Source organism: Chelonia mydas, chromosome 12 (genome assembly GCF_015237465.2).
Source record: "Chelonia mydas isolate rCheMyd1 chromosome 12, rCheMyd1.pri.v2, whole genome shotgun sequence".
Taxonomy (NCBI): domain Eukaryota; kingdom Metazoa; phylum Chordata; order Testudines; family Cheloniidae; genus Chelonia; species Chelonia mydas.
In genome coordinates, this window is record NC_051252.2 from 3,002,113 (window position 1) to 3,015,321 (window position 13,209).

The 13,209-nt window shown below is 48.6% G+C and overlaps 1 protein-coding gene and 1 non-coding gene across 3 annotated transcripts in view; both read left to right on the plus strand.

The window, feature by feature from the left end:
* The window catches only part of HYDIN (HYDIN axonemal central pair apparatus protein), a 446,380-nt gene extending 444,717 nt beyond the window's left edge, over positions 1–1,663 (plus strand). For both annotated transcript variants that reach the window (XM_043526330.1, XM_043526331.1), the window contains one exon: positions 327–1,663. In XM_043526330.1, the coding sequence (XP_043382265.1) occupies positions 327–815 (489 nt within the window). In that variant the 3' untranslated portion in view covers positions 816–1,663. The remainder of the gene's footprint in view (positions 1–326) is intronic.
* Positions 1,664–7,345: 5,682 nt separating this feature from the next.
* TRNAG-GCC lies at positions 7,346–7,416 on the plus strand. The gene has a single exon. It is a non-coding gene; the product is annotated as a tRNA-Gly (tRNA).
* The last annotated feature ends 5,793 nt before the right edge of the window (positions 7,417–13,209 follow it).

Sequence of the window (13,209 nt, forward strand, 5' to 3'; positions counted from 1 at the left end):
CCCTTTTGTGGCAACGTTAGTCATGGTGTTACTGCCCAAGGCAATAACACCTAAGCCATCCCCAGAGCCCAACTTTCCCAGAGTTCCAGTTGGGAGGGGGGAGGTTTGGGCTTTCCCTGTGTGCATGGAAAGGCCCCAAGTGAAGGGGGCTGGAATGTGCATTTCATTTAGAAAACAGTAAATATACATTTTGTATCAGGACCCTGCTGATGCTAAATTGCCCCACTGCTGTTCCTGTTCCTGAGCTCTGGGGTATGTCAGACCTTGGGCCACAGGGGCCACAATGCCTTCTCCAAATCCAAGTGGCGCCTTCTCTCCCCTTGCAGATTGACTGTTCAGATTTCCACACGGATAAAATCATCAATGCATCCCCAGGCTCTCAGGGGGGCACAGAGGTCAGTGTGGACATAACCTATGAACCCTACCAGCTGGGTGAATCAAGAGCAACTCTCATCCTGTCTTCACCCATCGGAGGAGAATACAGCATCCCGCTCTTTGGCGTGTCAGTGCCCCCCAAGCCTCAGGGCCCCTTTCAGATCAAGGCTGGCTCCAGCACGACCATTCCCTTCAAGAACGTATTCCTGCAGCACACGGCCTTCGCCTACAATGTGGAGAACCCAGCTTTTACCATAAAGGCAGCTGAGAACATACGTTCCAAGAAGAACATCTTCATCACCGTCTACTTTGAGGGGAACCCCACTGGCAGCAAGATGCCCGTCACCAGCAAGCTGGTTGTCTCCTGTGCCCGGGCATCAGGCATGGGGGCAGGCATTTCCTGGGTTTATTACTTGAAGGGTATAACCCCTGAGAAGTGACCTAGTGGCACGCATGCAGAGCATCAGTGTCCCAGTCCCTAAACGGGCATTTCCCCCACTTTGCTGAGCCACTCGCAACTCCAAGTGTGCAATCATGCACCTCCTAGGATCTGAATCTGACGGGTCTTCATTTCCCTCCCCATCTCCGTACAGAATGGACTCTCTCTACAACACAGATGTGCCTTGGCAGTGAAAAGCAGCACCGGAATCTCTTCACCACTGTTCTTGCCAGTACAGAAAATGTTTATAGGATCTGCACGCCTACTGAAATCAGTGGGCGACTGCAGGATTGGATACAGCAGCATGCACAGAACACACCCACCTGTATATTTGTTGAAAATTCCCAAAGAGCAAGCTAACTACTGAAGTGACCTTGGCCTGATAGAGTCACTGATCTGTTAGTCAAATTATATGAAACTTACGATATAGAAAGGGGCATGAGATCAGTGGGGAAGATCCCAGCTATCTGTGTATATGGTCTGACTGCATGCGTCAAGACTTGGTCAATTTATCCTCCCTCAGTTGATAACCACCAATGGCATTGCCTTCAAAGTACAAACGTTCCTGCCTGAAGGAGGATTCGCTTACTGTGGATTTATTAAAAATATACCCTGTGTACAAGCCACCAAAGGTGCTGCAGCTTTTCCCAAAAGAGCAGAGGAGAGTTCATGAAAGCACTCACGTTGTACCCCAGAAATATGAGGACTCCATCATGCCTCCCAGCTGATCTCACCCTCTGGGATCAGAGGCTACGATGACTGTTGGCAAGGTGGTTTCTTTGTTTGCTGTATGAAAATGTATTTTGGAATAAAGATAGTTAAGCAAACAGAGATTCTGGTGGATCTGTTAGTGTGGATCTGGTTAACGTGATAGTACATCTGGACTGGAATGCCATAGCTAGCTCACAGACACCCTGTGCCTCAAGACAAGGGAAAATTGGGATGGAAAAAGAATCCAGAGAACTTGGGGGTTTCATGACTATCTAGAAAGGAGTCAAAGCAGGGGCGCCATTTAGGGGGGCCAGGGGAGGGCTCTAGTCCCGTTCTGCCCCCCTGAGTTTCGTAGGGAAGGCCTACTCACCCTAGCCCCTGACAGCACTCTTAGCTGCAACAGCTGGAGTGTGAGATGTGAGGAGTTGGGAAGCTGGGAGCAGCAGGAGTTTGTTTATACACAGGGGCAGGGGGATTAAGGTAACAGAAGACTTGTCATTACAGTAAATTAAGGATCCTTAGATGATCCTGAAAGCACTGCCAGGCACTCCAGTTAAAAGACAGGAAACAAAGGGTAGGAATAAATGGTGAGAATGGAAAGAGTGGTGCCCCCCAGGGCTCTTTACTGGGACCAGTCCTATTCAACATATTCATAAATGATCTGGAAAAAGGGGTAAACAGTGAGATAGTAAAATTTCCAGATGATACAAAACTACTCAAGAGAGTTAAGTCCAAAGCAGGCTGCGAAGAGCTACAAAGGGAGCTCACAAAACTGGGTGACTGGACAACACAATTGCAAAAGAAATTCAGTGCTGATAAATGCAAAGTAATGCACTTGGCAAAATATAATCCCAGCTATACATGCAAAATGATGGGGTCTAAATTAGCTGAACCCGTCAATAAAGAGATCTTGGAGTCATTGTGGAGAGTTCTCTGAAAACATCCGCTCAGTGTGCAGCGGCAATTAAAAAAGCCACCAGAATGCTGGGAATCATTGGGAAAGGGATAAAAAGAGAAAAATATCATATTGCCTCTCTATAAATCCATGGTACGCCCACATCTTGAATAGTGCAGATGTGGTCATCCCATCTCAAAAAAGATACACTGGAATTGGAACAGGTGCAGAGAAGGGCAACAGAAATGATGAGGGGTGTGGAACAGCTTCTGTATGAGGAGAGATTAATAAGACTGGGACTTTTCATCTTGGAAAAGAGACGACTGAGGGGGATATGCTCGAGGTCTATAAAATCATGACTGGTGTGGAGAAATTGAATAAGGAAGTGTTATTTACCCCTTCACACAACACAAGCACTAGGGGTCACCTAATGAAATTAACAGGCAGCAGATTTAAAACAAACGAAAAAAAGTATTTCTTCACAGTCAACATGTGGAACTCTTTGCCAGAGGATGTTGTGAAGGCCAAGACTATACCAGGGTTCCAATAAGAACTAGATAAGTTCATGGCGGATAGGTCCAGTAATGGCCAGGGTGGGCAGGGATCCAACACCATGTTCTGCATGCCCCTCACCGGTTTGCCAGAACCTGGGAGTGGGCTACAGGGCAACTTGATGATGACCTTGATGATTCCCTCTGGGGCACTTGGCATTGGCCACTGTCGGCAGACAGGATACTGGGCTAGACGGACCATTGGTCTGACCCAGTATGGCCATTCTGATGTTCTTATATAGAACCCAGATGTATCTGCTCCCCGCTGTAACCCACTAGACCCTGCTCTCCTCCCAGCGCTGGGATAGAACAAAGGCGTCCCTGCAGGGTCTCTCTCTCCACAGAGTCAGTAATAAAATAAGAATATACATTAAAATTTTAAACCTAACCAGTTTCCCTTAAGTGACTTGCCACAAGATGTCAGAACATGTTACTGGAGCTTAGTAGGTCTAATATTTATTTAATTTTCTTTCTTTTATAAAGGAATTAGATACACGACTCCTGTCAGCTAATTGCTAAGTTATCGGCCAAAAAACTAGAGTTTTCAAGTGCCTAAGTAGCCCCAGGAATCACAGTTAAAGTTGCCCCCACTCCACCACCACCAAAATCTGAAATGGTGCCCCTGCGTCAAAGGTGTAATCTAATGGTCTAAGCACAAAACTGGGACCCAGGAACCTGGGTTCTAATCCCAGTGGTGATCCTCTCCATGGCCTTGTTTGTAATGATATTTAGGCACTTACAGATGCAGATAGGGACCTAGTAAGGTTTTCAAAAGCATCTATGTACCTAATTCCTACAGGCCTGATGCTGCTCCTAGTGAAATAACTGGCAAAACTCTTGTTTTGTGCCTCAGTTTCTCCAGCTATGAAATGGGGATAATAATACTGCTCTAAATATGCCATCCACTGGGCCTCTGTTCCACAAGGTAAGACAGGTCTGTGAGGTAGTAGTCCAATGGAGTATGAAGCAGTCCCCCTACAAGTGGGTCACGCCACCCTGTTGCCCTCAGAGCCTGCCAGTCAGTTTCTTCTTGAAGGTAAAGATGGAATCTTTGCAGGAGCTACAGCTCTGTAGCCACCACTCCACTTCTTGTCCCTGGACTACTCCGCGGAATTGTTGGGCAACCTCTGCGGAGTCCTTGCTTTCCACTCAGGCCCAGGTTATGACCTTCTTTAGCACTTTGCTTTCTCAGTGGTGCTCAAGTTGGCACTTCAGCAAACGTCGATGCTCTGAGCCCTATTTTGCAGCTCTTTGCAGTTTGCCTTGGCATTTCAGTGGATGATTTCCAGCATGTTGATGCTTCAGAACCTGGTTTTTACTGCTTTCCTGATTTTGGTGCACCTTAGGCCCATATGTATGTCTTCACTGCAGTTAACTTGAGTGATCAGCACCCAAGTCTGAGCCCACCTGGGTTAGCCTCACCCAGGTGTGAGCAGCCAGATTGCAAAGCCCTACCCAAGTTACTGTAGCCTCACGTGCTATGCCCGCTGTATGTCTCTAGGACGTGTGGGGTCACAGCCCATGGGTCTTTGTGCTACAGTGCACTGAGCCGCTCTAGGAGTCTTTCCCAGTGAATTGTGGGAAAACTTGCCTCTCCTTCTGGGCACATGGGAGGAATTGTTTGAAGGCACATGGAGGACTTTCAACACTTGAGTCGTTTAGCCTGTGTCTTCATTGAAAAGTGAGTGGGTTACAGCCTCGGTGAAAGCACCCAGGTGCTAACCTCTGACTCTGGATGGACCAGCGAGCCTGGGTTGGAAGCATCACTAAACTTAGGTGAGAGGGTTTTGTGTGTGGATAGACCAGAGTCTATGACAGCAATTGTAGATCCGGTTCCTGGGACCCAGCCAGAACCAGCCCAAGGATCGGAACGGGAGGAGCAGCCAGCACCAGAGCCTGTACTTGCATCCCCACCAGAGTCCTGGGAGCCAGCACCAAAGGGTGCCACAGAGCCTGCACCTGCAGAGGCAGCTAAACCAGCACAAGAAGCTCAATCGAAGCTTGAAATACCTCCTCGTGCACCAGCAGGGAGCGGTTCACAGTCTTCTGAGAATGGGATTCAGCCATCGGCAGCAGCCATGCTGCTTATTAACAACTGCTTTTGGAAGAAAGACCCTGGCCACAGAAGGTTTGTGGGGCTGCAGCCAGGGAAGGAAGTGCTGGGGCTGCATGGTACCTCTCCCTGTCCCCTCTGGGCTGCATCCTGCCCTGGCACCGGGGCCAATGTGCGAAAGGCAGGTTTGTTGGGCTGTAGGCAGGAAAGGAAGCTCTGGGATGTGGCTTTCCTGCCTGCAGGCCCTCAAATCTACCTGTTGCCAGAGACCGCGACCACAGGGAAGCAATGAGCTGAAGCACCTGCATCCTTGTCCAACAACAGAGCCCCTGCCGTGGTCCTGGCACTGCATGCTGAGAGGGGAGGCTGCGGGCAGGGTAGTAGCAGAGGCGGGGGAAGCTGCAGCCCAGGTGTCGGGGCTTTCCATGGGGAGCGAGGGTGCTGGGGGAACCACAGAGCTGCATGGCTCCTCTCTCTGGGCTGCACATAAGAACATAACAAGAATAAGAACGGCCAGACTGGGTCAGACCAATGGTCCAGCCAGCCCAGTATCCTGTCTTCCAACAGTGGCCAGTGCCAGGTGCCCCAGAGGGAATGAACAGAACAGGTATCATCAAGTGATCCTTTCCCTGTTGCCCATTCCCAGCTTCTAGCAAACAGAGGCTCGGGACACTTCTGAGCATGGTTTTTCACCTATGACCCCTTCAGTTAAGGTGTTAGAGCTCACAAATAACCCTGAGACTCTGCAGAGGTCCTCCAGTGGAACCTGGGAAGATTAGACACCATTAAAATAGGTAATGTTAAAAAACCTTTTCGGAAAGACAATCTACTAAACAAGTAACAAGCACAGTTGCCAACTTTCACCTGGTAAATAAGCACCCCAACTTTCACAATAAACCAAAAATCAAGCTAATCCCATTTCAAAACAAGGCCAAAACAAGCCAATCCCTTAGAACCCCAACACTCTGTGACTAGATCCCCCCAGCCTGCAGTCTGGGACTGTGATGGGCCCACTGTGCACCCCGGACTCTCTCTCCCACATGCCGGGAGCCAATCAAAAGAAAGAAGCAAAACGCTGCAAGCTACAAGCCACAAATGACTTTTCTAGTGCATGCAGGGCTTTCAGGCCACACATCCACAGCTGGCAACACCATTCTCCTAGTAGCCAAGATAGCAAAATCCATGAAAGAGAGGGGAGTGCGATCACTCTTGTCTGGGATTTAGGGGCTGGCAGTTTCGTTTGTATATGGCAGGGGTGGGCAAACCGTGGATCGCGAACTGCCTGTGGCTCTTTTTCAGTTAAAATGTGCGCGGCTCACGGAGGCTGCACCCTGCCCTGGCACTGGAGGCCCAGGCTTGGCATATCCCAACGCTTCCTTCCCTGGCTGCAGCCCTGCTGGGAGGTTGCAGGGCTGCAGCCAGGGAAGGCACATCCCAGCGCTTTCTCCTCTGGCTGGAGCCCTGCCAACCTGCCTTTCGCCTATTGGCAGCTGCTGGATAACAACCGCTTTTAGCTGGAACCAAGAGGTCACTAGAAGAGGAAGCCACAGTACCCCGGGTTTCCAGCTGGGGCTGCTCCCCAGTTACTGAGCCAATCAGTGGCCAGTTCTGGGACAGAACTTAGGAGCCTCCTGCTCACACCTATTGCAACATGCCAGCCTGTGCCTAGTGGCATTGGTGGAGCTGGGTATGAGTCACAATGCCCATCTCCTCTCCTGTCCTCACACACGTGAGTAAAGAACGCTCAGGGGGTCTGAGGACTCGTTAGCCTCCTGGGCATCCATTCAGACATATCCATGGAGGGCAGTTTTAATTTCTGAAGCAACAGTTCCACGCACAGGGTGCTTTCCTACCCCCCGTAGCCTCTGCTCGTGGCACATGGAGCTTTTGTCACCTTCAGGGTGGTGTCATGGGGTGCCTGAATGTTATCAGGTGTTGTTACTCGTGGACCAGTCAGACTTGCTGTTAGTTTATTGCCAGGCTACGTTACTTTCCCTGGCTTCCCCAGTGGAGTGCAGAGATCCTGGCTTGCGGAGAACTTCACTCTACTGTTAGCTGAGCCAAACGTGTCCTTGTCTGAGCGGAGCACTTCTGCAAATGGCCTGCTGGGAAGTGAAATGAACCCTCTAAAATAAAGAGCAAGACAGTGAAATGAAGAGCCAAGGGGTGCTCTTCCTTCCACGGTTTATGGGGCAAGGCTTAAGAAGCCTAAGGCCAGAATTACATGTTTCCAAAACAGGGCTGTAACCTGAAACTTCCTGACTGTCACCATGTGTGCAGCATGAACAAAACAGCTGGAGAAGCAGTTTTTTCCAGCTGCAGCATTGGTGGTTCAGTGGTAGAATTCTCGCCTGCCACGCGGGAGGCCCGGGTTCGATTCCCGGCCAATGCAAGAGCCAGGCTTTTTTTCTTTATTAACGTGATTGCCATGCACCAACCTAACCCTCTGTCCTAGTTAGCCCTTTCCAGGGGACTGACTAAACAAATACGAAACCTGGTAAATCCCATTTCTAGCGCCATGGGGAGAGGAGCATTCACTGACGTAGCAGCTTCAGTGTATGTGATGAGCAGTTCCTGGCCTGGGGCGTCCCTGGGACTCTGGGCCTGTCTGCGCTATGGAAGCACATCTGCGGCTCTGCCACCCGAGCGCCAGCGATGCCCCCGACGTCGATGGTGGGGGGTTTCCATCAGTGTCAATATCCCACTTCTCCAAGGGGCCCGAGCGAAGTCACTGGAAGAATTCCTTTGCTGACCTAACTGCACCTACAGCGGGGTCAGGCTGGCTTACGTACGGCACTTGGGGTATAAATTTTTCACACCCCTGAGTGCCGTGACTGGGTCGATCTAAACGTTGTGTAGACCAGGGCTCAGTCCTTAAACGACTGGTCCAGCCTTTCCTGCAGCCGGGATATTGGTGGCTCGGTGCAGAATTCTCGTTTGCCATGGGGGCCACCGGCATTTGATTCCTGGCCAGTCTAGGAGCAGCCTTTTGAAATGTAAGCCAGTCTATCTGGAGGGGTGTGGGACTGCAGTGTGAAACGTACAGCCCCAGACTTCTCTTCCTAGGCTGAGGTTTTCAACCAGCTTTGCTGCTTCAGTTCATAGAATATCATAGAATATCAGGTTTGGAAGGGACCTCAGGAGGTCATCTAGTCCAACCCCCTGCTCAAAGCAGGGCCAATCCCCAACTAAATCATCCCAGCCAGGGCTTTGTCAAGCCTGACCTTGAAAACTTCTAAGGAAGGAGATTCCACCACCTCCCTAGTTAACGCATTCCAGTGTTTCACCACCCTCCTAGTGAAATAGTGTTTCCTAATATCCAACCTAAACCTCCCCCACTGCAACTTGAGACCATTACTCCTTGTTCCGTCATGTGCTACCTCTGAGAACAGTCTAGATCCATCCTCTTTGGAACTCCCTTTCAGGTAGTTGAAAGCAGCCATCAAATCCCCCTGATTCTTCTCATCCGCAGACTAAACAATCCCAGTTCCCTCAGCCTCTCCTCATAACTCATGTGTTCCAGTCCCCTAATCATTTTTGTTGCCCTCCACTGGACGTTTTCCAATTTTTCCACATCCTTCTTGTAGCGTGGGGCCCAAAACTGGACACAGTACTCCAGATGAGGCCTCACCAATGTCAAATAGAGGGGAACGATCACCTCCCTCGATCTGCTGGCAATGCCCCTACGTATACATCCCAAAATGCCATTGGCCTTCTTGGCAACAAGGGCACACTGTTGACTCATATCCAGCTTCTCGTTCACTGTAACCCCTAGGTCCTTTTCTGCAGAACTGCTGCCGAGCCATTCGGTCCCTAGTCTGTAGCGGTGCATGGGATTCTTCCGTCCTAAGTGTAGGACTCTGCACTTGTCCTTGTTGAACCTCATCAGATTTCTTTTGGCCCAATCCTCATATTGTCTAGGTCCCTCTGTATCCTATCCCTACCCTCCAGCGTATCTACCTCTCCTCCCAGTTTAGTGTCATCTGCAAACTTGCTGAGGGTGCAATCCACACCATCCTCCAGATCATTAATGAAGATATTGAACAAAACCAGCCTGAGGACCGACCCTTGGGGCACTCCACTTGATACCGGCTGCCAACTAGACATGGAGCCATTGATCACTACCCGTTGAGCCCGACAATCTAGCCAACCTTCTATCCACCTCTTTAGTCCATTCATCCAGCCCATACTTCTTTAACTTGCTGGCAAGAATACTGTGGGAGACCGTGTCAAAAGCTTTGCTAAAGTCAAGGAACAACACGTCCACCGCTTTCCCCTCATCCACAGAGCCAGTTATCTCATCATAGAAGGCAATTATCTCATCATAGATATTAATTCATGGTGGCTGAATGCACACAAAATGGTTGCAGTTAGCTTGATCATATTCTGGGGTACACACACACTCCTCAAATCCAGGGCAACAAAATCATTGGTTCCTGATCCATGGGCTGATTTTGTTTTGGACCAGGAGGGGAGAGGCCAGTGGTAAGAAGACATCACTAATCTCCTGTGATATCCCTGTGTGTTTACCTTCTATGCATCCTCACATCCCATTGGGCTCCTGCTCCCTGTGTCTCTGCCCAGCGATGCCATCCCTTTAAATACCATTGAGGGGTAGTCAATGGATACCCTGAGGGAGCAGGCTGTGGGGAGGGGACCCTTACGAGTGACGTGCACTCGCTGACACACCTATCTGGCAGAATGCGTTATGGGTGAGCATTTGCATAGGCAAATGAGAGCTATACTTTTTTGGAATTAATTGAGAAACTGAACAGTAACAAGTCACCAGGACCAGATGCCATTCACCCAAGAGTCCTTAAAGATTGCAAATGTGAATTTGTGGCACTATTAACTATGGTTTATAACCTGTCCTTTAAATCAGCTACTGTACCCAGTGACTGGACGATAGCGAATGTAACGCCAATATTGAAGAAGGGCTCTAGAGGTGATCCTGGCAATTACAGACCAGAAAGTCTAACGTCAGTATTGGGCAAATTAGTTGAAACAATAGTTGTGCAGGAGGTCGGACTAGATGATCATAATGGTCTCTTCTGACCTTAGTATCTATGAATCTATGAATAAAATTGTCAAACACATAGAAGAACATAAATTATTGCGCAAAAGTCAACATCGTTTCTGTAAAGCGAGATCGTTTCTTACTAATCTATTAGAGTTCTTTGACGGGGTCAACAAACATGTGGACAAGGGGGATCCAGTGGACATAGGGTACTTAGATTTCCAGAAAGCCTTTGACAAGGTCCCTCACCAAAGGCTCTTATGTAAATTAAGTTGTCATGGGATAAAAGGGAAGATCCTTTTATGGACTGAGAACTGGTTAAAAGACAGGGAACAAAGGGTCAGTCCTAGGACCAATCCTATTCAACTTATTCATAAATGATCTGGAGAAAGGGGTAAACAGTGAGGTGGCAAAGTTTGCAGATGATACTAAATTGCTCAAGATAGTCAAGACCAAAGCAGACTGTGAAGAACTTCAAAAAGATCTCACCAAACTAAGTGATTGGGCAACAAAATGGCAAATGAAATTTAATGTGGATAAATGTAAAGTAATGCACATTGGAAAAAATAACCCCAACTATACATACAATATGATGGGGGCTAATTTAGCTACAACTAATGTAGCCAGACAGCCAGCCCCCACCCCCCCAGACCAGCATTGCTGGGAACACAAGGGAGCCAAAACAACAGGGCACTTAACATAAATTCCAGCACAGCCTTTAGAAGCACAGGTGTGCTGCTACAATGTGCCTCTGGGAACATATACAATGATTAGGCTCACAGCAGACAGAGAAGCTGTGACAGACATGGCTCTTAGCCCCTACTAAATAGCGTGATGCACACACCCCAACATCCTAGGTGGGAAAATATTTACCCTAATAAAAGGAATGTCCAGTAGTTGAAACTTATTGTTTCTCTCCCTTGCAAGTGTAAACTACTCTTGCGAGAGCTGGCGTCGCCCAGACAGACCAGCCCCAATTTGGCATAAGAAAGGAGAAAGAGAATAAAGGAGTACAGAGGTATAAGTAGGGGACCTACAGCACCATGATTTTTGAGTGCTTTTCACTATCTATCTGCTGGTCAGATAAGTGACAGCCTCCCAAGGCTTTTGCAGCTAAGAGGGTCCCTAAGCCTTGTCCCTTATTCGTCTTTCCGCGGAATTGAGTGACCGATCCTGGCTTGGCACCGCTGGAATCGAGAGATGCAAAGAGGGTAAGAAGCACCCTATCTCCTATCTTTAGTGTACACATATTTTGAAATAGAGCTCTATACTTTGTTTTCTTTCTTTGGGATTGTGGCTTCAGTTTTGTAACTTGTTTGTGTGTGTAACATCTCTACATTTAAATAAGTAGGCACTAGCAATTTTGTAACCACATGATTAGAATCTAGTTTAATAAATTTTGGTAACCATTTGTGCATAAGCCTGACTTGTTTCTCTGGTTTACTGTAAAGCAGCCAACACAATTAAAGAACCTCAGCCGTTTTGGCTATAAAGCCTGGCCATTAGGTGAGAGTACTAAGAGCCTAGCGTTGAGTTGTGCCGCCTCCACGGGGCAAACTCTTGGGGCACCTGTCAGTCAATCCTGACTGCCCGCTGCGAAGGAGCTCTGAGCTCTAGCAGTTAAAGTCACGGGTGTTTAGGACCTTGGGGCATCCGTCAGCCTAGCCCGGGCTGCCCGCCGCAAAGGGACAGTGCGTCCTAGCGGTTAAAGTCACGGATGGTATAAAACGGGCATAGCTGGCACCTCACCAAACATCCTTGGCCATCGGCTAACAAACTAATCAGGAGAAAGATCTTGCAGTCATCGTGGATAGTTCTCTGAAGATGTCCACGCAGTGTGCAGCGGCTGTCAAAAAACCAAACGGGATGTTAAGAATCATTAAAAAAGGGATCGAGAATAAGATGGAGAATATCTTATTGCCCTTATATAAATCCATGGTATGCCCACATCTTGAATACTGTGTACAGATGTGGTCCCCTCATCTCAAAAAAGTTATACTGGCAATGGAAAAGGTTCAGGAAAAGGGCAACTAAAATGATTAGGGGTTTGGAACGGGTCCCATATTGTTGGTGACACTGGGCACTACTCTAGGTAACTCGGGAGGGTGGAAGACCACGAGGGTCGATGAAGCCCTCTTGCTCTAGGCCCAGACAAACTGAGGCCCCTCTGCTCCTGGAGCTTTCTGTGACCCTGCACAACTGTGAGGAAGCTAGCACACAAACAGACAGGTTTGCACACAGCTCGCCAGCCAAGGCCAGCTTAGGCCTGGGAAACGTAGAGATGAGGCAGAAATGTTTAGCAAAAACCAGTAACAAATAGACCCGAATAAGGCAAGGCTCGGGCAATGCTACTGAGGAAAAACACAACTGGCTGCTTCAGCTGATTGGCTACGGTATTGTACGGGGCAACAGGGAATTGGTTGCATAAGATTGTGTAGTGAAGTAGGCAAAGGTATAAAATGTGTACTGGTATCTGCATGCGGGGCTGCAGGATTAGAGACAGCTCAGTCTCCCTGCGCCCTATTTGGAGCTCCAAATAAATCTCTCTGCTTCTCCACCCTGTTGTGGTCATTGGCGCGACGCATACCGGGCAATGAACCCAGCTGTTGCTTGCCTCGGGCACTCTGTGCCGGCAACAATATGAGAAGAGATTAAAGAGGCTAGGACTTTTCAGCTTGGAAAAGAGGAGACTAAGGGGGGATATGATAGAGGTCTATAAAATCACGAGTGGTGTGGAGAAAGTGAATAAGGAAAAGTTATTTACTTGTTCCCATAATATAAGAACTAGGGGCCACCAAATGAAATTAATGGGCAGCAGGTTTAAAACAAATAAAAGGAAGTTCTTTTTCACTCAGCGCACAGTCAACCTGTGGAACTCCTTGTCTGAGGAGGTTGTGAAGGCTAGGACTATAACAGGGTTCAAAAAAGAACGGGATAAGTTCATGGAGGTTTAAGTCCATTAATGGCTATTAGCCAGGATGGGTAAGGAATGGTGTCCCTAGCCTCTGTTTGTCAGAGGGTGGAGATGGATGGCAGGAGAGAGATCACTTAGAATCATAGGATACCAGGGTTGGAAGGGACCTCAGGAGGTCATCTAGTCCAACCCCCTGCTCAAAGCAGGACCAATCCCCAATTTTTGCCCTGGATCCCTAAATGGCCCCCTCAAGG